The sequence below is a fragment of the Schistocerca piceifrons genome, chromosome 8 (genome assembly GCF_021461385.2).
Source record: "Schistocerca piceifrons isolate TAMUIC-IGC-003096 chromosome 8, iqSchPice1.1, whole genome shotgun sequence".
NCBI classification, from domain to species: Eukaryota; Metazoa; Arthropoda; class Insecta; order Orthoptera; family Acrididae; genus Schistocerca; species Schistocerca piceifrons.
In genome coordinates this window covers 334,359,238-334,385,503 of record NC_060145.1, presented here as the reverse complement: position 1 = coordinate 334,385,503, position 26,266 = coordinate 334,359,238, and the positions used below count along the sequence as shown (strand labels likewise).

The 26,266-nt window shown below is 42.7% G+C and overlaps 1 protein-coding gene across 1 annotated transcript in view; it reads right to left on the bottom strand.

The window, feature by feature from the left end:
- Positions 1-18,018, bottom strand: part of LOC124712328 (D-altritol 5-dehydrogenase-like) — a 124,856-nt gene extending 106,838 nt beyond the window's left edge. The window contains exons 1-2 of the mRNA XM_047242622.1: positions 17,869-18,018; positions 7,846-7,970 (exon numbers count right to left, since the gene is read on the bottom strand). Of these exons, the coding sequence (XP_047098578.1) occupies positions 7,846-7,970; positions 17,869-18,018 (275 nt within the window). The remainder of the gene's footprint in view (positions 1-7,845; positions 7,971-17,868) is intronic.
- Between the last annotated feature and the right edge of the window lie 8,248 nt (positions 18,019-26,266).

Below are 26,266 nucleotides of genomic sequence, written 5' to 3'. Positions count from 1 at the left end.
ACACTGCAGTCATGCAACTTATAAATAGACTATCTGACCATGATGGCTTGATGGAGACTGTTTCTATGCACAGTGCATCTCAGAGCATGACAGAATGCTGCTGAAGAACAAGTAGACCATAAATAATGGTACAGTTTAGAAGTTTAAACACTGTCTTCAGAAAATTAATTGGGACCTATTTATCTGGAGCCTAAGGCAATATTAAATTTAACATATTTAGTAATGAAATTGGACCACTTTTTGAACACATATTCAAAAAATAATGTACAGAGTTGACTCCAAAGAACTGGTTGAGAAACCATGGCTTATTGTTGACATTAAAATATCCTGTTAAGGAAAATTGGAGTTACACAATGATTTCAAATTTTCAAATAACCCTATGTAACTGAAGTTCTTCAGAACCTAGAGTAAAATTCTAAACAAAGCAATAGAAAACAATGCACCAGTACTTGCTGGACAAAATCAACAATTCAAGTAACAAAAACAAAAGTAAGCAGAAAGTGAGACAACGCTACTTACACTACTAATGCTGAAATTTTCAACTTGGTTTCTCATGGAGATTTAAAGCTTAATTCCTTTTCAATGTTTCTCCATCATAATCTCTGGCAGATTCCTGAAGTTCCATGATTTTTTCATCTCTAAGTTACAAATCAACATTCCAGATAAACCACAGCCTACAGATAATCCCTGACAATTATGGCAGACAAAGTCATTGAAAGCTTCATGAAACATGTGAAGCATTTATCCAAGAATTTCACCATGAAAAACTATGTTCTCATAAGTCAGTCTGCTGAACCACTACTTTGACTTTCTGGAGAAGTTTGTGGATGAGAGCTTAGACATGCTTCGCATCAGCTACTTCAGTTAAAAATGTTATGGGAACGAGATATGGTTATCGGTAGAATGCAATAACTATCCCCATTAAATTCCATGTCGAGATATATTTCATAGTTAGTCATAAAAGTGTACACAGCTTGAGATACATAACAGAACTAAAAACTAACATGGAGGCTCAGCAGAGCAAGAAGAGTCCAAAGATGGTGTTAATCATGGTTGATACGACATATCAATGCCACACAACCCCCTCCCCCCACCCCCACCCCCCACCGCCCACTCCCATGCACCCCTCCCGCAGTACGGAGTACCACCAGTGAGGCTTGGGTGGAGGTGACATGGCATCCACGTCGGTAGTAGTTATGTGAGGCGGCAGGCATACGACCGGGATTTCCATCTGAGATGAGGCAGAGTGTGGAGGCAGATTGATTGGCAGCAGGTCCATCTCGTAGTAAGTCAACCAGCGGGGATGGACAATGTGTCAGCCGACCCGCGAGCAGGCGTGTGGAATGGCCTGCAGCATGGTGCAGGCGTGCCCACCTCGAATGCAGATTGAGCCACCCGAGGAGGCGAATGCGTGAATTTCTGATGGCTCGCACTCGTGGGGGAGGGACAGGCTGTGCACTACACTGACATTTAACTGCCCGTTGGTGGGAGAGGCCGCGGTGTCTATTAGGAGCACAAGCACACAGTCATTGAAAGTGATGATCGACACGTCATCCACGCGGTGTGGTGGCACATTGCAGCACAGGCTGAATGTGGGAGACAAAACCCGCACATGGAGTGGATCACTATGTGGCTGTAAAACCTGCAATGGTGATGACGAATCATGGGTTGGAGAAAACAGCGCTGTGGGATGAGACAAAGTATTTTCAGGCTCCACAGTGGAAAAGTTGTCAGGAGGGTCCGACTGAGATGGCAAAGGAGTGTCGGAGTCCATGAAAGCAGGAATGAAACAGTTTGAGGATGATCTTTAACCATAATGTCGAACATTGTCTCGCCCCGCTGCAGTACTTTAAAGGGGCCGAGGTAGGGTGATTGCAGGGGTTGTTTAACAGAATCATGCCTGAGCATAACGTGAGAGCAAGTGTTGAGTGCGGTTGGCATGTAAGGGTCCGGCAGGGAATGGCTGATAGGTGGGAGTAGCTGTGCATGTTTGAAGTGAGTGTGCATGCGAATAATGAAATTTGGGGAGGGGGGGGGAAAATCCTCGGGTGCTTGAGGCAGGATAAGTTCCCCTGGTAGGACGGGGTACTCCCTGAAAATGAATTCAGAGATGGTTTCCTGTAAGTCTGGTTTAAAGGTCAAACGGAGACCAAGTAACACCCATGAAAAAACCTCAGACCAGAGGCAGTCATGGCACCTGAGGGCAGTTTTGAGGGTGCAGTGCCACCGTTCAACTAACCCATTGCTTTGCAGGTGGTAGACTGTTGTATGAATTTTTTTAATGCTGCAGATGTTACATAAATTGGTGAACAGGGCAGACTCAAACTGCTGACCTTGGTCAGTGGTGATGGTAGTCGGGCAACCGAACCTGGCAATCCATGAGGAGATGAAACCCTTGGCCATGATTTCAGCGGTGATGTTGGGTAAAGGAACAGATTCCACCCAGCGAGACATATGGTCGATTGTGGAGAGAATATATCTGTGGCCCTTTAATGGTGGTAGTGGCCCGATAAGGTCGATATGTACATGACGAAATCTTCCTTTCGGAATGTCCAACTTGCATAGCAGAGGGGAGGTGTGGCAGTCAATTTTGTTGCATTGACAGGAGATGCAGCTGTGTGCCCAGGTCTGACAGTCTCGTTTAACATTTTTCCTAACAAAATGCTAGGATATGAGCTGTGCAGTGGTGCAGATGCCAGGGTGAGTGTGGTTATGCAAGGCGTCGCAGGCTTTTCCAGCGAAATGTGGGCGGGAGCAATGGCCGCAGGGTGCCGGCAGAAGAATCACACCACACCTCATCCAAAACGCTGGGGAACTTGGCAAATACAAGATATGTTTGAGGATCTGTGAGGAGAGCTTGAGATTCCTCATCAGAGGTCTGGAGAGGGGCCAGGTTGGATAAGTCGAAGATGCATGAGACCATATTGATAGGCAAGAAAAAATCAGTGGGGATGTTTTCTGTACCTTTGATGTAGCGAATGTCTGTTGTGAATTAAGAGATTAAATCAAAGTGGCGGAAATGCTGAGGGGGTGGGTTCTCGAGAGGGTTGCAGAAAGTGTCCGCTAGTGGTTTGTGATCAGTAAGGATGAAGAAAGAACGGCCCTCGATGTCGGGACGAAAGTGTTTGACGGCTTCATAGACCACCAGAAGTTCCCTATCAAAAGTGGAATATTTCTTCTGAGCTGTAGACAGTATTTTAGAGAAGAAATGAAGGGGAGAAACCATGTCGCCTATGCATTGCTGTAGTACTGCTCCTTCTGTGATGTCACTGGCATCCGTAGTGATGAACAACTCGGCCGACAGGTTGGGATGGGCGAGTCTCATGGTGTGAGCTAAGGAAGTTTTTAGAGCCTTTAAGGCCTCCAGCATAGGTTCAGTCCAGCGAACTGGTTTAAGGTCTGAAGTCTGTTTGCCTGACAGCGATTCTGTCAGTTGGGCCTGCACGGCAGCGGCAGAAGGCAGATGCCGACGGCAGTAATTTATTATACCCAAGAAACGTCAGAGTTCTTTGTAAGTAGCCGGAGGCGGCAGTGTTGTGATGGCCTACATGCAGGATTTGGGAGGCTGTATTCCGTCTGTGGAGACGGTGTAATCCAAAAATGTGACAGAGGACTGGCGCAATTGGAATTTGTCCTTGTTGACCTCGACACCATTGGAATGCCAGGTCTGGAGGACCTTGGATAAATGATTTTCACATTCCTCAGCTGAGTTGCTGAAAATGAGTATGTCATCCACATATGCAATGCAAAACTCGAACTGTCATAAGATTGAGTTGATGAAACATTGCCATGTTTGTGCTGTGTTTTTCAGGACAAACGGCATGAAGTTGTATTGGAACAAACCGAGCGGTGTAATAATAGCTGTCTTTGGAATGTCTCCCAGTGCTACAGGAATCTGGTGATAGGCACGTTTATAGTCAATAACACTGAAGATTTTTGCGCCCAATAACATATGAGTGAAATCGTTTATGTTCGGCACTGGGTAATTGTCCATGACGGTACAAGCGTTTAAGTGTCTGTAGTCGCCGCATATTCAGAAAGAACCATCATGTCTGGTGATGAGGTGAATCATGAAGACCAGTTGCTGTCCGATGGTTGCAGGATAGCTGCCTCCAAAAGTTCATTAAGTTGCTGCCAGGCAGTGCGCAACTTAATGGGATTGAGGCATCTAACCTTGTGCCTAATAGGAGGGCTGGCAGTGGTAACTATCTTGTGTGTCATTCCATCAGTGACAGAAGAAACTGAGAACTGCACATGAGACTGAGCAACATCCTGATGTGAAGCTTTTGGAAGAGTGGGGCGTAACAAGGCATAACCGTTAGTGCGAGTGGAAAAAGGCAGCATGAAAGTCACATGCCTATTTTCTAGCATGGCTTGCACCTGGTTGGAGAGGTTGGCTGCGTGCACAGTGCGGAGCAGGTCGGGATGTGCAGCAACTGTCTCTTGTCAGCCTTGCCTTGGGTGACTGGTGTGGGCAAGAGAGGCATTGGCGTCGGACGGGGAACAGCGATGGCCACCGAGTCATGTGGCTGGCACGTGAGAGAGGGGAAATATTTATCAACACATGTGGCACCTGCCTGCGTGGTGGGCGTGGTCATATTGCACGTGCAACTGTCATTAAAAGCACTGTTTGAAACACATGGCAATGAATCTGGCGAGCGCGTTGGGGGTGCGGTGTCTACTGGATGCGAATCGTCACACACATTGTTTTTGGACTAACCTGCTGAGTGACCGAGCTGGTGTCTGCTGGAGAAACACAATTAGGTGGTGGCACTGTGGACTGCAGTTTCACCAGCGAGGTACGAGCCGCGACAAGCTTGTTGTAAGTGTGTGCTATTCGTTGTTTCAGCTCGTCATTTTCCCCGTGGAGTTGTGCCGCAGCATCATATTCTGACAGTAGGTTAGTGACGCAGGTCATAATGTCACCTGTGAGGCCATAGCACTCGTGTACTAACTCACATGTCACAAGAGAAACAGAACTTGGAACATAAGTGCAGGAGTACAGTATCTGAGTGTTAGTGGGATGATGAAGCACTGAACCCTGAACCACATTTGGAGAAAGTTTGTAATGTGACAAAAAATCCATACCGAGAATTGGTTCATCGATGTCGGCAAAGTAGAAAGTCCATGGAAAACACAGAGAAGGAGATAGGTGCACTGTAACTTTGACGGAGCCTGAGGTTTGTAACATTGATGCGTTGACAGCTTGTAGAAGTGACCTCATCGGTGAAAAGGTGGAAGGAACCAACAATGTGCGTATGATAGACACGTCAGCACCTGTGTCGACTAGGAAGACGAGCTGTGACGAAATGTCGGTCACGTATAAATGACTGCTCGGTCGGGTGGATGAGTGGACGGAGTGCAATGTGTGAGGACCCCTGTGAAGTTCCCGCAGGATTCAGCATCTTCTAAATCCTGCGGTCAGCATTTGGGTGCTGGCAAGGTAATTGACACTTCTTGGCATCATTGCCGAAAATCTTGTGGTACCAACAATACGGATGAGCCGGATGTGCTGGTGGCGGCGACTGTGGCAGCGGAGGATGCTTGTCCTCATTTATTTGTTCTAGGATGTATAATGGCACTTATGGTGGGTGGGTGATTCTACAGTACTCGGATGGAGGAGAGAGTGAGCCGAGCCGATACTGCCAGGTGGTGTAGATGGCGTGGAGGTGGAGAGAGCTTTGCCTGTGCCTGCAGACAGCCAGTGAACAGGAGCAGTTGTGCCAACCAGTGGTGAGTGGTGTGCTAGTTGGTGTTGTCGTAGCAGTGCATACAGCTGGTCTGCAATGCAAAGACAAAAGCTGATTGACTTGAAGGAGTGCAGTAGCAGGTGAATCTGTAGATCGATAGTTAACTTGGCGTACCATACCACCCACAGAGTAACATCCGGCATTGTATGTTCACTCACAAGTAATTGAAGGCGGTGCCAGAGTTGTGATGGAGTTTGGTGCCCCAGTTGCTCCTCGTACAAGATCTTGATGATTAATTCTTGTGGTGAGCAGGCGAGTCGGTCCAATATTGTTTTCTTTGTGAACTTGTACTTCGGTGGAGGTGGTGGCGAGAGGAGTAGATCACAAATTAAGTCTGAGTGATCATGGAGGTGCGTGACGAGACACAGGAATTTAGAGTTGTTATTGGACACATGATGTAACTCGAACAGATGCTCCACAAGCACAAACCATGATATGGGGTTGTCCTCGTATAAAGGGGGCAGCTTCCACAGACGGCCAGGGGGGGGGAGGGGGGGGGGGGGACAAAATCAGCTTCGGTGTGTCTTGGAAGGCCTGCTGGTCTGTGGTAGGAGGGGCCATACTGCAGCCTGGCACCATAAGTGTAGGTGTGTTATTGGCAAGGACGTCCAAAGCAATGGCGGGTTGCATTGTCCTTGACATGTCACAAAAACACGACGCGGCTGGCACGGTCAGTACCATGGGAATGAGTGGTTGTGCAACATGTGTGGTGGTCCCATAAACTGGACCAGAGGTTAGAGGTACAGATTTGAAATTCTCCACCTCAGAAATGATGCAGAAGCCCGGCATGGCAGACACAGGTAGAACTGTGGAAGAGGTGAGCGGCTGAATGGTCAGAATCAGGGTCCCTCCAATGCGTCTGGTGGGGGGGGGGGGGGGTAAAGGGGGAGGGGGGGGCGGGGGGCTTGTGCTGGTACTTCGTGCAACAACAGTGTGAGTTTTCTGTGCACGTCAGGAACACATCCCGTATGGTCGGACTATAAATTACCAGTGAAACTTGCTGAAAATCGCATTGTTGCAGTAAAATGCACCATAAGATGTGCTCGAGCCCACATGGTCGAAAAACTGAGCAACAGGTCTGGTGGGTGAGCAAGGGGAATTTGGTGCATGAAAATGTCCATCATTAGTTTGTGAGTGAGGCAAAACCGGAATAGGTTGATAGCGTGTGCGTTTTGCACAAATGGCAGCGTTGCACACGGCATGACTGTAACTGATGTTGCAACCCGTTGAAAGTCAAAGTACGTGTGCGAATTCGTTGAGGGTCAAAGTACGTGTGCGAATTTAGATCACTTTGAACATTACATGATCGATTGGTAGTCACACAGTTCTGAAAATTAGCCACTTCACATTTCACATGTTGATGATTACAGTCCAGTGACACAAAACCAGAGTCCATTGTTTGAGTTAACGGTGTAGCACTCGACCACTGTAGAACATCAAAGTTTGAGGTTAACTTGGTTGGACACCACGAATCATTAACTTGGTTGGACACCACAAATCACTGTCGATTAGTGGAGAGCCAGCTGTTGGCGAAGGATTGGAGTGGCCTGGTTGTCTTAGTTGGGCGTCCAAGTCTCTGAGCAAAGCGTTGGGTGAGGTAGCCATGGTGTTGTGCACATAACCTGTTGATTTACAACACCTGGCGCAGAAGCCACAGAAGATGTAGAAACTTTGGGGTCACCAATATGGGAATGAGATATGGTTATTGGTCGAATGCAATAACTATCCCCATTAAATTCCACATCGAGATATATTTCGTAGTTAGTCATAAATGTGTACACAGCTTCAGATACAGGACAGAACTAAAAACTAACATGGAGGCTCAGCAGAGCAATAAGAGTCCAAAGATGGTGTTAATCATGGTCAATACAACCTATCGTCGCCACAATGTAATAGCTGATCAAAGATACTTCTTGTTCTGCACTTTAGCACATAATCAAAATTTCACAACTGATTTGCAATCTTAATATTATGATTTATTCTTTCGGTCGATTATTATTGCCACAAAATGTGGAAATTCCACATATACATATAATTTCATATAAAAAATTGTATTTTTGGTAAATCCTTGCTTTTCTCCATACATTCAACTCACCTGTTTGGATTCACAGCGACCTTGTCACCAATTCTCAACCAATTAACTTCTTTGCCAACACCTGAGACAATTCCACTTATTTCATGTCCAAGAACAAGCCGATCACAGTCTATTTGAAAATCACCCTGTGAAATAATCAAGAATAGGCATGACTGTTCTGCCTTTTATATTTCTTTTTTCATTTGAATCACTGGTTACCTCTGTGAATGTACTCACTCATAACAATAACATTTCACATTAAAATATGCTTTCTAACTAATTGTTTGACATATCTTTTTTAGTTTACAAATTATTTTATGAACCTCAAGAAAATCTAGCACATCATTATTATCATCTACATTTGTCTTCACACAATCTATCTCTATGAAACAACCTGAAATGAAATCATTCACATAGCAAAAACCTAAAAAAGAGTGTCCTTAGAAATTGATGGTATTCCAGAGTTTATCATAAAGGAACTATCATAAACAATGCAAACACCAGTTGCAGATAAAATCATCACATCCTTTTCAAAAGGAACCTTTCCTGACTGTCTTAAAATTGCCACAGTGATCCCTATTCATAAAAAGGGTGATAAAGCAGATTTAGAAAACTATAGACCAATCTCCTTATTATCAGGTTTTGCAAAAATCACTGAAAGACTTGTGTATTACGGATTAATTAAATTACTGGAAAAGTACAAATCCTCACTGATGCCCTACACAGTTTCTGGAAAAATAAATCTATGACTAGTGCTATCAATAATTGTTTACAAAATTCTCTAGAAGCAATGGACAAAAAACAAAGTGCTGCTGGTATTTTCTTATATCTAAGTAAAGCTTTTGTCATCTTGCACAACAAAAGCCTGTTGGAAAAGACCCAAAAGTATAGCATTAGAGGCTCTGCATTAAAATGAGTCTCCTCATACTTCACTAACCACAAACAGAAAGTAGTAACAACACATAAACTATATAACATGTAGGCAATCATCAGGCCGTGGACTGGAGTCAGCCCACAGTTGGTTTCAGTCTGGCTGGTGGAAGAAGTTCTGGGAGGGAGAGTGAGGGAAGGTCCCACACACATCCAATACATAAATATAATAACCATCTGAGAGTCTATTGTCAAGACTTGGTATATTGATGAACAGTACTGATGCCAACCAAAATATTCTCAGTATTGCCAATATGTACTGAGCATGTGAGGGTGAATATGATCTGTTTGACAATTCACCATTGAGTTATTTGGATTTTTCCAGTTTGGCTTATGTATAACACAGATGAAATATATTATGCTCAAGCAATTTTGACTTTTAATCTTTTGAAAATGAACAAAGAAATATCTCAATTTATTTAGTGTTATAGAAACAACACAGGCCTATGCCATGAGTCATCAATAGTATTTTGGGCGAATATTTAAAAACTCCTTGCTAATAGTGTTTGAGGATATTAACAATCTAAATTTCACACACTCAAATGAGCTGCCTGTGCCTGAAAATCATGAACTTACTCCTAATAGGGTGTCAACTGGAATTTCCTACATTATTGACACTTCTTTTTATCTATTCTTTCATGTATTAACACTAGTAAATATTTTTTGTTGATTGTGGACACATTATGAGGGGCATTCAATAAGTAATGCAACACCATTTTTCTCAGCCTATTTCAGTTGAAAAAAATGTGGAATTTGTTGTGGGATATTCCCTCTTCAAACCCTACAGCTTCACAAAGTTCCAACAGTTGGTGGTGCTATACATAGCCTTCAAAATGGTGTCTGTATTGGAGGTGTGTTCCAAGCAGAGAGAGTTTTTTCTGGTGGAAAACATGAGCATCATAAGTATCACAGATATTTATAGGCACTTGCAGAATGTCTACAGAGACCTGGCAGTGAACAAAAGTATGGTGCGTTGTTAGGCGAGGCATCTGTCATCATCGCAAGAAGGTCATGCAAACCTGTCCAATCCCCTATCTGCTGGCTGGCCACACACAGCTGTGACTCTGCAATGTTTGGCTTACATGTGTTTGTCATCACAAAAATGGAAACAAACTTCTCCTTCTCCATGACAATGCAAAGACTCACACAACCCTGCCCACCAGAGAGGACTCACAAAACTTTATTGGACTGTTCTTCCTCATCCACCCTACTACCTGGATCATGAACCTTCCGACTCCTATCTGCTTGACTCAATGAGGATACACACCACGGGAAGAAGTACATGGATGATGGGCAGGTTATTGATGCAGCAAGATGTTGGCTTCAGCATCAACCAGTACAGTGGTACCATGCAGGCATTCAGGCCCTCCCAGTAAGGTGGCATAAGGCCACAACAAGGCCATTGCACTGAACAGAGATTATGTAGAAAAATAAGATTTTGTAACCAAAAGAATGGGGAATAATATAGTGTACAGGAATCCTGAATAAAACCAACTTGCTTTCAGAAAAAAATGTGTTGCATCTTATTGAATGCCTCTGGTAGAACACTGTAGCTCTTAAAATTTAAGATTATTTATAATGAATTAGCTGCAACTAGTTGCTTTTATAGGCCTTGGCATCTGTTTTCCATGATGACATTTCAAGATATCTGGAAACCCATCTTCAGATGCTTCTATCTGTTTATGTGCCATACATTATTTCATTACTAATGGCGTTGCTGAATTTTGAATCAGAAGTTTTTAAGACAGTTGTTGTAAACCATCATAAGTAAGAAAACAATGTTTAGCAAGCATTAATAAATGGAAACATAGAAAATGCAAGTTTTGAGGCATAATTTGTTGCTGTGGTTTGCTGGGAAAAGAGTGTCATTCATAACGGTGCATTACCCTATAAACATTAACTTCACGGAGACCGCAGTTTTGACTTTATGTGCTAGAAGCATTGTTATCACATCATGACATGAGGTAGCCAACAAGCTTAAGTAAGTATGTGAACAGGCCTGCAGTTCAACAAAGGTTGCCATGCCTGAACTAAATGCTAGCGTTGGAACATATTTTTCAGATGCAGGATTAATAAAAAGTATAGTCCTCAAGGATCCATTCTTGAGCCTATTCTTTTCCATCTGTACATAAATGGCCTAGGTCTAAGCATTGAATGACAAACAAATATCTTGCTTGCAGGTGAGACTGGCATCCTTCTTTCAGAGAAAACCGCACGACAACTATAGGCAAACATAAATGAATTTACAGACCAACTAAATGACCAGTTTCAAGAAAATAACCTTATAATAAATACATTCAAAACAACTTTTCTAAACTTTTGTTTAAAGGGGGAAGCCTCCAACACTTCTGTGGCAAACTCTGGTGAAATTGTACTCATACTGGAAACAAAATTTTTAAGCTTATAGCTAATATGATTTTAAATAGCACACACACACGTAAATAAAAAAAAAATATGTTATATATAAAAACAAAGATGAGGTGACTTACAGAACGAAAGCACTGGCAGGTCGATAGACACACAAACAAACACAAACATACACACAAAATTCAAGCTTTCGCAACAAACTGTTGCCTCATCAGGAAAGAGGGAAGGAGAGGGGAAGACGAAAGGAAGTGGGTTTTAAGGGAGAGGGTAAGGAGTCATTCCAATCCCGGGAGCGGAAAGACTTACCTTAGGGGGAAAAAAGGACAGGTATACACTCCACACACGCACATATCCATCCACACATACAGACACAAGCAGACATATTTAAAGACAAAGAGTTTGGGCAGAGATGTCAGTCTGCCCAAACTCTTTGTCTTTAAATATGTCTGCTTGTGTCTGTATGTGTGGATGGATATGTGCGTGTGTGCGAGTGTATACCTGTCCTTTTTTCCCCCTAAGGTAAGTCTTTCCGCTCCTGGGATTGGAATGACTCCTTACCCTCTCCCTTAAAACCCACTTCCTTTCGTCTTCCCCTCTCCTTCCCTCTTTCCTGATGAGGCAACAGTTTGTTGCGAAAGCTTGAATTTTGTGTGTATGTTTGTGTTTGTTTGTGTGTCTATCGACCTGCCAGCGCTTTCGTTCGGTAAGTCACCTCATCTTTGTTTTTATATATAATTTTTCCCACGTGGAATGTTTCCTTCTATTATAAAAAAAAAATATGTGACGCAGATGAAAGTACGCTACAACCTACATGCTCAACTTCTTGACCAAAAAAAGAGCTATAAGAGCAATGCACCATGCACAACAGATTGCTGGAGGCTCCTTCCACTCCAGTGCATTTTTATTCATAAGTATGTGAGAAAGAGTTTAAAAGACATAAATAAAAACTTTATAATGAAAAGAATAGATGCTACTCATCATATAGCAAAGATGCTGAGTCACAGAAAGCCACAACAGAAAGACTGTCAGAAAGTTAGCTTTCAACCAACAAGGCTTTTGTCAAAAATAGACAAAAAACACACACACACACACACACACACACACACACACACACACACACACACCACTCACATTCACACGAACACAATCCCTGGCAGCTGGAGCCCAACTGCGAGCAGCAGCTAACTATGGGAGAAGCAATCGGATGGGGGTAAGGTGGAATCTGGGGTGGGGAGGGGGAAGGATGGCAGGAAAGGTGGGGGCGGGGGGGGGGGGGGGGAGGGGGCGGGAGTAAAGTGCTGCTGGGAGCATGCAGGGATGAGGTAGAGGGTAGGGCAGCTACATGCAGTTGGGAGATTAGACGCAGGACAGGGGAGAGAGGTGGGTAGCGGAAAAGGAGGAAGTAAAAAGACAGGGTGCATCGGTGGAATAGAGAGCTGTGCAGTGCTGGCATGGGAGAAGGGAAGGGGCTAGATGGGTAAGGACAATGGATAATGAAGGTTGAAGCAGGAGGGTTATGGGAATGTATGATATATTGCAGGGAGAGTTCCCACCTACGCAATTCAGAAAAGCTGTTGTTGTTGGGAAGGATCCTGATGGCACAGGCTGTGAAGCAGTCACTGAAATGAAGAACACTGAGTTGGGCAGTGTGCTCAGCAACAGGGTAGTCCACTTGTTTCTCAGCCGCAGTTTGTCAGTGGCCATTCATGCAGACAGACAACTTGTTGGTTGTTTTGTTTTTTATTTGTGAAGAACAACTGTAGGTTTGGTGTTTGGTGGGTGATGGAATACCACTGTGGGAGGGGTGGGAAGGATAGTGGGTAGGTCATTTCTCATTTGTGAAGAATAACTGGACCACCCTGTTGCTGAGCATGTCACCCAGCATGATATTCTTCATTCTTTTTACTCTTCCCATTTTCCGCTATCCCCCGTCTCTCCCCTGCTCTCTATCTAACCTCCCAACTGCACCTAGGTGCCCTGCTCTCCACCTCATACCTGCATACTCCCAGTAGCACTTTACTGTCCCCTACCCCCAGCCTCCTCCTTGCCCCCGCACAATTGCCTCTCCCATAATGGGCCGCTGCTCGCAGTCTGGCTGCAGCTGTTAGAGACTGCAGTCAGGTGTGTGTGATTTGTATTTGTGTGTGTGTTGTCTATTTTTGATGAAGGTCTTGTTGGCTGAAAGCTAACTTTCTGACAGTCATTTGGTGTGCCTTTCTGAGACTCAACATCTCCACTATATGGTGAGTAGCAACTATCCTTTTCATTATATTTTTATAGTCCATGTTGTATTTTCCATTGTTTAAATAATAACTTCAGTATACATGAATGTGATTCCAGGCAAAAAGATAAACTTCAAGTTCAGTCAGTACAGATATCAAACTTTACTACTTCCGCTACAAAAAATGCTGTACAAATGTACAATGGACTGCTACATAAAATAAAAGTTATTTCCTCATTTTTACTGTTTTGTGCATCCTAAAGGCATTCTTATTAGCTCAATACCTCTATTTGGTGGCACAATTTTTAAATCATGTGAAGTACACAAGACTTGAAGCAAGTATACGCAAAAACTGGTACCACTCCTACTGGATGAATAAAGAATTTGAATTTGAAATTCATGGTTTAGGTTTGAGGAACCTGTTCTGACTTCTATCTACTTTGCACACAAATAATATAAACCACAGATAACAGCTGAAAGATAAAGCTATGTGTTATAAAACAGTACCACAATATTAATTTTCAGAGGGGCAAAGAAGAAATAATATTCTTGAATTTTGCACATTTGGTAGGTCTCTATTCAGAGAGTAAGGAATGATTGGTCATGACATGAAACCCATAGTGCAAAAGCTTTGCACAGATGTGTTGGGCACCATCTATAGTATGCCTGTAGATAGTGTCATGTAGCTCATCTGAATTCTGCGTGCACAGTGAGTGCACAAAGATGTCTAGAAAATAACGTTTCCTGACAAGCATGGGTGCCTGTCAAGAGATTATGCCTCATTTCATGCAACCCCACATAATGTAACTGTCATGCATTTCCTTCTTCCTGACAGTTCTTAGCCACACACTGCAGGGGCAGTGAGGATACCCCTGAGTGTTTTTGATGGATAGTGTTTGATCATCCACCACATGGCCTTTTCATCACTACTGAAAGGAACCACTGACTATGAAGACAATATTTTGGCACAGATAATGAGCTGCAGTCCAGCATAGAAAATTGTCAGAAAGCACAGGAGACTGCCTTCTATGACAAGAGTATTGGAAAGTTGGTACAATATTATGACATACATCTAAATCAGAGCAGCAATTAAGTGTCTGGAAGGTGTAGTTAACTGTAGCAAATAAAACAGTTTTTATTTTTACTGTTGTTTCCATTTTATGACCAACTATCCCTTACTTTCTGAACAGCCCTTGTACAGTTACAAGCTTGGCCATGCCATATTACATTCAAGGATATCTGACAGTGAAATCACCAAATTATTTAAGATATCTGAAAATTGAAAATCCTTCAAGAAACTCTAGGAATAATTATCTTTTATTTTTCTAATATTTATGAGCTTAAAAAGTACATGCATTGAAGTATGCATGTCAAGAAAGATATCTCACAAAGTCAAAATTTTAAAAACATATTGTACTTAAAGCAATAATCTAGATAATATATCAAGAATAACATTTAAAGACTAGCAAGGAATTAATGCAGCAAAATGTAAAACTGGGTGTGTAAAAGTTTCTATGCTGGATAAAGACACACACATATAAGGAGAAGAGAAAACATAAGCATATTTATGGGAAAAAAAGTAAGTGGTGGACACTAAACAAAAAGCAGGTGTATTACTATTCTCTAAAGATACTACAGGGATAATTGTACTTTCATTAATACAACACTTGCCAAAGAATGAGTCATTTGTTTGTAATAGATGATGAGGATTCATGTCCATAAACAGATCTGAGAAAGTGACTAAGGATAGTAAAATGCAATAAAAGTCAATAATTTAATCTGTATTATCTACATGTTATTGAGATAAAAATGAACATTACATTTTCAGTAGACAGCAAGGAACAGGATGTGTGACATTGCCATGATGAAGATACTGTGATATGGATGCCTGATATTGTAGTATTTACACCAGTCTTTGCTAGGAAGAGTTTTTTATTTAAAGCCCAATGTTAATTAAAATTAAAAAAAAAATATTATTGTGGCCAAAGACTGGTATAAATATTACAGTTACAAATGTATCAACAGGACATTTACCAGAGAATTTTGAAGGAAGGTAAGTGATAGATTTAATTATTTGCTCTGATTATAAACACTAATTATGTGCAGGGGTTATTCTTAAATAAATGGTCACCATTTTCCCATAAACTAAGTGGCACAAAGTTTCAGATTCTTATAAAATATCTTTCATGCAGCGTGGATGGGTGCTAATCAATAGCATATTGAATGGCTTCTTGCTAAAAAGATTTCTGTAAGTTAATTATGTCCAAAACAAAGAAAAGCACAGTACAATACTTATACACAATACACACTGTGACTTCATCAGTTGCACTAGAAGATAAGGGAGAGCCAACAGTGAAAAAAATTTCTGAATATGCTTAGTGAAAAGTACTTGAACCGGAAACAACACACTACGAATCTTCTGAAATAATCAAATAGAGCTGATTTTGGGAATTAAAATTTCAGAAATAAGCTGGCTTTTGTGTTCCAATTTTTTAAAGATACATAGACTAATACTCTGGAGAAATTGTACATTTAAGAAACAAAATATCTACATAGAGAAACATAGACCACAAATAACATAATGATCATGTAAGCAACTAAGAATGCTAATAATAACTCTGCAATGTAGTTGCTTAATTATGAAGTCTGTCATTAACAGGCAGTGATATCTGGGAAACAACAGTAATATTAGACAATAAAAATACCCTCTCCTGTCAATAACATCAGAAGAGCCCCAGAAATTACAATACCTGTATTAGCATCCATGAGCATTACACTAGGAATAAAAATCTCCTCCACAATTCAAACATAGCCTTACTCTTTTAACAAAGCAAGATTTTACAGCCTTTAGAATTCAGTTACATCCACAGTAATCACAGTAAAAGGAAAATAGGCCATAAATACAATTTAGAAAATATGCTGAAATTCTTTTTGTTTGCCAATTTTTCCTTCTCCACAAAGGAATTTTTCAATATAAAATCTCTCTTCTTTCTTCTGCCCCTACCTCCATCACTCCCCCCTCTATCCCAGCTACATGTGTTTGTTATTCAATAACTACACACATAAAAACAAGTTTTGCATCACCCCGGTTCGCAGATCTCCTGAACATAGACGTTGACTATGGGTATTGTATCACAGACACAGTCCCTTTGACTGTTCAGAGATGTCACTAAAGCCACCCAAAGATGCAAACAACCATGCATGAGCAGCGCCTATTAGACGGCGGGGGACCGACAGCTGATCAGTTCCAGTCATTCCACCAGGGAGGAGGTACATGGCTCACCTTGTCTGTAGTTCAACCATCCTTAGATGGTCAATACTGTGGTTTGATAGTGTCCACATTGTTACTTTGTGCCAGGAAGGGCTCTCAAGAAGGAAAGTGTCCATGTGTCTCCGAGTGAACCAAAGGGATGTTGTTCGGACGTGGAGGAGATACAGAGAGAGAGGAACTGTCAATGACATACCTCGCTCAGGCCGTCTAAGGGCTACTACTGCAGTGGATGTCCACTACCCACAAATTATGGCTTGGAGGAACCCTGACAGCAATGCCACCATGTGAATAATACTTTTTGTGCAGCCACAGGACGTCATGTTACAACTCAAACTGTGCTCGATAGGCTGCATGATGTGCAACTGCACTCCTGATGTCCATCGCGAGGTCCATCTTTGCAACCACAACACCATGCAGTGCGGTACAGATGGGCCCAACGACATTCCAAATGGACTGCTCGGGGATGGCATCATGTTCTCTTCACCAGTGAGTGTATCATATGCCTTCAACCAGACAATCATTGGAGATGTGTGTGGAGGCAACCCAGTCAGGCTGAACACCTTAGACACACTTTCCAGCGAGTGCAGCAAGGTGGAGGCTCCCTGCTGTTTTTGGGTGGCATTAAGGAGGGCCAACATATGGTGCTGGTTGTCATGGAAGACACCATAATGGCTGTACTATACATGAATGCCATCCTCCGACCGATAGTGCAACCATATCGGCAGCATGTTGGCAAGGCATTCGTCTTCATGGATGATAATTCGTGCCCCCATCATGCACATCTTGTGAATGACTTCCTTCAGGATAACAACATCGCTTGACTAGAGTGGCCAACATGTTCTCCAGACATGAACCCTATCGAACATGCCTGGGATAGATTGAAAAGGGCTGTTTATGGATGACATGACCCACCAATCACTCTGAGGGATCTACACCGAATTGCCATTAAGGAGTGGAACAATCTGGACCAACAGTGCCTTGATGAACTTGTGGATAGTATGCCACGACGAATACAGACATGCATCAGTGCAAGAGGATATGCTACTGGGTACCGACGTGTACAGCAGTCCGCACCACTACCTCTGAAGGTCTCACGCAATGTGTGGTTTTCATGAGCAATAAAAAGGGTGGAAATGATATTTATGTTGATCTCTATTCCAATTTTCTGTACAGGTTCCGGAATTCCCAGAATCGAGGTGATGCAAAACTTTTTTCGATGTGTGTATAAGTCTAGATTGTATATTCTTACACTAACCTGCAGAATGGCAAGATCAGTGTGGCAGATGCCAGCATAGGCAACACGAACAATCACTTCTCCTGCTGGGCAGCGTGTCATGATGGGCAGCCGTGTTGGATACAGTCTTCGCAGACGCGTGTCCAGTTCAAGTGCTGCATAGTCCCCCATGTCACTGCCGCCACCTAATAGTACTGATTGTGAATTTCACTTATGCAAAACTCAAATTGGATAGTGATTTGCAGATCAGTGTCAGTGTCTTGATCATACAATGACTTAAGATGGATAATAACTTGAGATAACACTTGTACTTGGATAAGTTAATCAAAAAGCTCAGTTCTGTGTGCTTTGCACTCAGAAATCTCTCTCATTCTGTTGACCTGCAGAGATGAATGCAAGCATACATACACACTTTCAATCAATACTGTCCTAAGGCATAATCTACATCTACTTGATTACTCTGCAATTCACAATTAAGTGCCAGGCATAGGGTTCATTGATACACCTTCAAGTTATTTCTCTGCCATTCCATACTTGACAGCATCTGGGAAAAATGAACACTTAAATCTTTCCATGTGAGCTCTAATTTCTCTTATTTTATTACGATGATCATTTCTTCCTGGGGTCCAACAAAATATTTTTACAATCTGAGGAGAAAAATGGTGATTGAAATTTCATGAGAAGATCATGCCACAACACAAGACACATTTGTTCTAATGATTGCCACCCTAGTTCCCATATCACATCCATGGTACTCTTCCCCTGTTTCACAATAATAGGAAATGAGCTTTTTTGATGTCCTCCATCAGTCATATCTAATTCAGATCCTACACTGCAACATTGCACAGCAATACTCCAGAAGAAGTTGGACAAGCATAGTGTAAGCAGACCTGTTGCATTTCCTAAATGTCCTGACAATACATCACAGTCTTTGGTTTCCTTTCTCCACAATGTTATCTATGTGATCATTTCACTTTAAGTTAGCTACTTACTGTAAAGGTGACATGTTAAGTTGCAGACACTTATACATTACCTTTTGGCTACATCTTCATTAGAAAAAGAAACATACATACATTCATTCATACTAGCAAACACACCTCACACACACAACCACCATATCCAGCAGCTCAAACCACAATGCAACTGTCATGGAGTGGAATCAGCAATCTGAAGAGGGCAGGAAGAGGATGGGAGTGGATGGGTGAGGAGGGGGGGGGGGGGGGGGAGGAGCACTGTCCAGTGAAGTGGCTAGGGACTTAGCTGCCAACTGGTGCAACGTCAGGAGATAGAGGGACACGGAGGTGGGGTATGAGCTAAAAAGGGGAGGACCAGGGAAAGGTGGCCTGATGTGTTGGCAGAGAGCAGCACACAAATTTGGGTGTGAGACAAGAATAGAGAGGAGGTGTAGGGCAGTATGGGTGAGAACTGTTGGGTCAAGGTTCTGGTACTGTATGTTGAGGCCAGAATCTGAGAATGAGTTGTAAGGGTAACTCCGATGCGTGCCATTCAGAAAATGGTGGAGAGAAGGAACCAGACAGGTTGGGCAGTGAAGTAGCCATTGAAATCAAGCATGTTATGTTCAGCTGCATGTTGTGCTACAGGGTAGTCTACTTTGCACTGGTGGACAGCTGGTTAGTAGTCATACCAATATAAAAAGCTGTGCAATGAAGCTATCTAAATGCATATACTGTTGGTGGTTGGTGGGTTTAATGTGGACAGAGGTGTAGATAGAGCGATCAGAGAGGAGGAGGGCAATGTGCAGGAACGTGGCACACTGAATTGAGGGTGGCCAGGTGAAGCAGATGGAGAGAAGGTGTTGAGATTGTGAAGGAATCAAGATAATGTGTCTTGGACCTACATCAAATTCATGAAGATATTATCAATGAACCTGAACCAGACTGGGGGACTGGCATTTTGGGAGGTTAGGAATTTCTCCTCGAGATGACCCTTAAACAATTTGGCATAGGAGATGCCATGTGGGTGCCCATGGCTGTACCGTGGATTTGTTTGTATACCTTTCCTTTAAAGGAGAAGTAGTTGCAGGTTAGGATAAAGTTAGTAAGGTGTATGAGGAATGAGGTGGTGAGTTTGGAGTCTGAAGGACACTGGGTAAGGTAGTGTTCAATAGCGGTAAGACCATGGGGTGTTGGTGTGTAGGGAATTGGCATCAACAGTGACAAGTAGGGATCCAGAGGGTGAAGGGGTGGGGATGGTGGAGAGTCAGTGAAGGAAATGGTTGGTATCTTTGATAAGGGAGGCTAGATTATCGGCAAGTTGGTTGGAGGTGTTGGTCAATGGGGACCGAAATAATTTCAGCAGGGACCAATAACCAGCCAATATCAGGCATCCAGGATTGTTGGACTTGTGGATTTTGGGGAGCATGTAGAAGGTGGGTGTGTGGCGTGTCATAGGGGTGAGGAGGGAAATGTATTCAGGGGAGAGGTTCTGGGAGGGGACTATGGTTTTAGACAGGGATTGGAGGTTATGTTGGACTTCTTGAATGGGATCACTCTGGCAGAGTTTATGGTAGAGGTACATATAATTGACAGAGGTTTTCCATTACACTGCCAATGCCATTCATAACAACAGTGGTGAAACCTTTGTCTGTGGGTGGGATTATTAGGTCAGGATTTATTTTGAGGTTGTGTATGGTTATTCTTTCAGCCCCACAAAAATTTTAGTCTTATTCAAAGGCCTCAACTTTTGCCCTACATCAAAATTTAGCCATGCACTACTTGTCAAAGACTTACTCTCCATCTCCCGATACCTGCAATGGTAATACTTCTTTGCTACCCACCCCTCCAACCAAAACCACACTAATTCCAGCATTGAACCCTGCCTCTTCCGGTTCATACCACCATCCAACTGTGATCCTCCTCCCCTCCCACCTAATCACTTACTGGTCACCTTCAAGGAATTTCTTAACTCCAACTTAGCCCCACTGTCCTTCCCACACCCCTTTCTCAGAACACTAACCTATCAGTAGAAGAAAGAACAGCCGTACTCAACCTCAAAACAAATCCTGACTTAATGATCCCACCTGCACACAAAGGTTCCACCACTGTTGTTATGAACAGCAGTGACAATGTGACAGAAAGCCTCTCCCTGTTATATGTAACTCTATCTATAAATTCTGCCAGAGTGATCCCATCCCAGAAGTCCAACACAGCCTCCAGTCCCTGCTTAAAACCACAAGCCCCTCCCAGAACCTCGCCGTGAACACATTTCCCTCCTCACCCCTATGACACCCATGCACCCACCTTCGACATGCTCCCCAAAATTCACAAACCCATAAATCCTGAAAGCCCAATTGTGGCTGGTTATTGGGCCCCAACTGAAACAATTTCGAACCCCATTGACCAGCACCTCCAATGAATTGCCGATAATCTAGCCTCTCACATCAAAGATACCAACTATTTCCTTCACTGATTCTCCACCATCCCCCCCCCCCCTTTACCTCCTGGATCCCTACTCGTCACTGTTGATGCCAACTCCCTATACACCAATATCCCTTATGCCCATTGTCTTACCACTATTGAACACTTTCCCAATGTCCTTCAGACTCAAAACCCACCACTCACATTACTAACTTTATCCTAACCCACAACCACTTTTCCTTTGATGCTAAGGTATACAAACAAACCCACAGTACAGCCATGGGCACCTGCATGGCACCCTCCTATGTTAACCTATTTATAGGTCTAAAATGCCAGACCTCCTGTCTGCTTTGGGTTCATTGATGATATCTTCATGATCTGGATTCAGATCCAAGACACACTATCTCTATTCCTTCACAACCTCAAAGACTCTTCTCCCATCCACTTCAACTGGTCATCCTCAACCCAGTGTACCACCTTCCTGGATGTTGAACTCCTCCTCTCTCATCATTCTGTCTCCACCTCTGTCTATATTAAACCAGCCACCCACCAACAGTACCTGTATTTTGACAGCTGTCATCCCTTTCACACCAAAAAATCTGTCACATACAGCCTGGCCACCTGGGGATTGAGTATCCTCAGTGACAAGAACTCCCAAGCCCAGTATGCTGAGGGTCTCACCAAGGCCTTCACAGACAGGCACTATTCCCCAGAACTAGTCTGAAACTAGATCTCCTGTGCCACACACCCCCAATCTTCCCACCACCCCCAAGGATCAAACACACAGAGACGTACATCCTTTGTCACACAGTACCACTCCACACTGGAACAACTGAACCACATCCTTTGCCTGTGCTTCGATTACTTATCATTATGTCCTGAAATGAGGGACATCCTACCCAAGATCCTTCCACCCCTCAAAAAGTGGTGTTCCATTCCACAACATCCTAGTCGACCACTATGCCACTCCCAATCCCAACCCCTTGCAACAAGGTTCATATCCCTGGGGTAGATCCACATGCAAGACCTGCCCAATCCATCCCCTCCACCTTCCCCCAGTACTTCCTATCCAACCCTATCAGAGGCTGGACCATGTGTGAAAGCAGCTGTCATATACCAGCTCTGCTGCAATCATTGCACATCTTTTTATATTGGTATGACTACCAACCAGCACTCCAGGAAGAATGGCCACTGCCAAACTGTGGCCAAGAGCAAAGTAGACCACCCTGTTGCACAACATAACACGCTTGATTTCTGTGGCTGCTTCACTACATGAGCAATCTGGATCCTTCCCTCCACCAACAACTTTCCTGTACTGCACTGATGGGAGGTATCCTTACAATACATTCTCTGCTCCTGTATTTACCCCGGTCTTAACCTGTGGTACCACACTGTCCCCATACCCTCGACCCAACAGTTCCTACTCCTTCTGTTCTATCACTTCATCCCTATTCTTCTCCCCCACCCAATTTTGTGTGCCACCAACAGTCTATCTTTCCCTGCTGCTCTCCTTTTTTGGTCTATTTCTCCCTCCCTACCCCACAGGCTCCTAATGCTGCACCTGTTAGCAGTATATTCCCTGCAAACTCTGCCAGAGAGTATTCCTCTTTCCTTCCACCCATATACTGCTACCCCCTCCCCTTCCTGCCCCTCCAGATTGCTACTTCCATTCAGCATGACAGTTGCGTTCTGGTCCAAGCAGTCAGATATGGTGACTATGTATGTGTCAGGTGTGCTTGCTTGTTTGAATGAATGTGTGTGTGTTTCTTTTTCTCACAAAGATTGTGGCTGAAAGCTGATGTGTAAGTGTATTTTAATTCTGCCTGTCTGCAATTTAATATGTTACATTTATGTTAACTACAATCTATCTTTTACTTACATTGTTGATATTCCAGCCTGGAGTTTCTGCTATTTGATTCAGCCTTCATATTTGCATGATTTACCATGTAACCAAATTTAGTAGATTTCATTTAGACTCAAGTGGATGACTTCACAAATTTTGTTATTTACTGTCAACTGCCACTTTTTGTATTTTTTAATTTGCTTTGATAATCTGATGACTGTACCAGATGATAAATGATGGCATCATCTGCAGAGAATCTAAGAGGACTGCGCTGTCTGTCTCCTAAATCATTTCTGTAGATCAGGGAAAGCAGAGAGCCTATAACATTTCCTAGGCAAATGCAGGCATCATTTTTGTTTTACTCTATGACTTTCCATCATTACTATGAACGGTGACCTTCCTGACAGGAAATCACGAATCCAGCTGCACAACTGCGACAATACTCCATAGGCTTAAAATTTGATTAGAGATCCCTTGTGGAGAACAGTATAAAACGCCTCCTAGAAATCTAAAAATATGAAATCAGTTTCACATTCACTATCAGTAACACTCATTACATCCTGAGAATTAAGAACAAGCTGTTTTTCACAAGAACAATATTTTCTGAATCCTTGTGGGCTGCTTGTTAATAAATAATTTTCTTTGAGGTGACTCTTAATGTTCAAACACAATATATGTTCCAAAATCTTATTGACATGAGTGATATGGGTTTGTAATTAAGTGGATTACTCCTATTTCCTTTCTTGGGTATTGATGTGACTTGTGCAACTTTCCAGTCCTTAGGTGCAGATCTTTTGATGAATGAGCGGATGTACATGATTGCTAGGTATGGAACAACCTACATCTACATCTACATCCATACTCTGCAAGCCACATGACGGTGTGTGGTGGAGGGTACCTCGAGTACCTCTATTGGTTCTTCCTTCTATTCCAGTCTCGTATCGTTCATGGAAAGAAGGATTGTCGGTATGCCTCTGGGTGGGCTCTAATCTCTCTGATTTTACCCTCATGGTCTCTTTGCGAGATATACGCAGGAGGGAACAATATACTGCTTGACTCCTCGGTGAAGGTATGTTCTCGAAACTTCAACAAAAGCCCATACCGAGTTACTGAGCGTCTCTCCTGCAGAGTCTTCCACTGGAGTTTATCTATCATCTCCGTAACGCTTTCGCGATTACGAAATGATCCTGTAACGAAGCACGCTGCTCTCCTTTGGATCTTCTCTATCTCTTCTATCAACCCTATCTGGTACGGATACCACACTGCTGAGCAGCATTCAAGCAGTGGGTGAACAAGCGTACTGTAACCTACTTCCTTTGTTTTTGGATTGCATTTCCTTAGGACTCTTCCAATGAATCTCAGACTGGCATCCGTCTTACCGACGATCAACTTTATATGATCATTCCATTTTAAATCCCTCCTAATGTGTACTCCCAGATAATTTATGGAATTAACTGCTTCCAGTTGCTGACCTGCTATATTGTAGCTAAATGATAAGGGATCTTTCTTTCTATGTATTAGCAGCACATTACACTTGTCTACATTGAGATTCAATTGCCATTCCCTGCACCATGCGTCAATTCACTGCAGATCCTCCTGCATTTCAGTACAATTTTCCATTGTTACAACCTCTCGATATACCACAGCATCATCTGCAAAAAGCCTCAGTGAACTTCCGATGTCATCCACAAGGTCATTTATGTATATTGTGAATAGCAACGGTCCTACGACACTCCCCTGCGGCACACCTGAAATCACTCTTACTTCGGAAGACTTCTCTCCATTGAGAATGACATGCTGCGTTCTGTTGTCTAGGAACTTTTCAATCCAATCACACAATTGGTCTGATAGTCCATATGCTCTTACTTTGTTCATTAAACGACTGTGGGGAACTGTATCGAATGCCTTGCGGAAGTCAAGAAACATGGCATCTACCTGGGAACCCGTGTCTATGGCCCTCTGAGTCTCATGGACGAATAGCACGAGCTGGGTTTCACATGATCGTCTTTTTCGAGACCCATGCTGATTCCTACAGAGTAGCTTTCTAGTCTCCAGAAAAGTCTTTATACTCGAACATAATACGTGTTCCAAAATTCTACAACTGATCGACATTAGAGATATAGGTCTATAGTTCTGCACATCTGTTCGACGCCCCTTCTTGAAAAAGGGGATGACCTGTGCCCTTTGCCAATCCTTTGGAACGCTACGCTCTTATAGAGACCTACGGTACACCACTGCAAGAAGGGGGATAAGTTCCTTCACGTACAATTATATCAACATACTACGAAAACAAACTGATTGAAATACTATCTGGACCAGAAGCCTTGTGTTTATTCAGTGCATTAAGTTGCTTTGCTACGCTGAAGATATCTACTTCTAAGTTACTTATGCTGTTGTTTTTTATTTGAATTCTGGAATACCTTGTCTTCTTTGATGAAGGAATTTCAGAAAACTATGCTTGGTAACTCTGCTTTCATGGCACTATATCAGCAACATCACAATTTTATTGTGCATTGAATATATTGGTTGTCTTGTCACTGGTGTACTTTACAAATGACCAGAATCTCTATGGATTTTCTACCAGATTTTAAGACAGAGTTCCATTGTGGAAACTATTAAAGGCATCTTGCATTGGAGTTTGCATTATATTTCGAGCTTTTGTAAGACTTTGCCAGTCTTGGGGGTTTTGTGTTCTTTTAAATTTTGCACAATGTTTCATGCACACTGCTGATTTAAACATGCAGTTTTGACAACATATCGAGAGTAGATCGAAGTCACCACCAACTGTATTTGTATGAATGGGGTATCTATTTGAAATGAGACTCAAATTTTCCTTGAACTGTTCATCAACTGTGTCATCTGAGTCAGGGGATCTGTAAAAGGCACCAGTTATTGATTTACTCCAGTTGCCAAGAAAAACCTCTATCCATACATTTAGGATTAACTGTGAAATTCACAACTAAAACACTGGCTCATAGCAAAATAAGTTCTTAGTAGATTATGCATGTATATCACATCTACCAATTTCCATCGCATTGGATAACTCCTTCATGGTGCATAATCTTTTTTATCTTAGATTGTGCTATAATTATCAGTGCAAGTAAATTGTACTAGTCACAATTTGTTGCTACTTAGTTAAAAAAACATGGCCTTCAATTGCTGCTTCTTCCAGAGAATACATAACTTTACGTATATGATA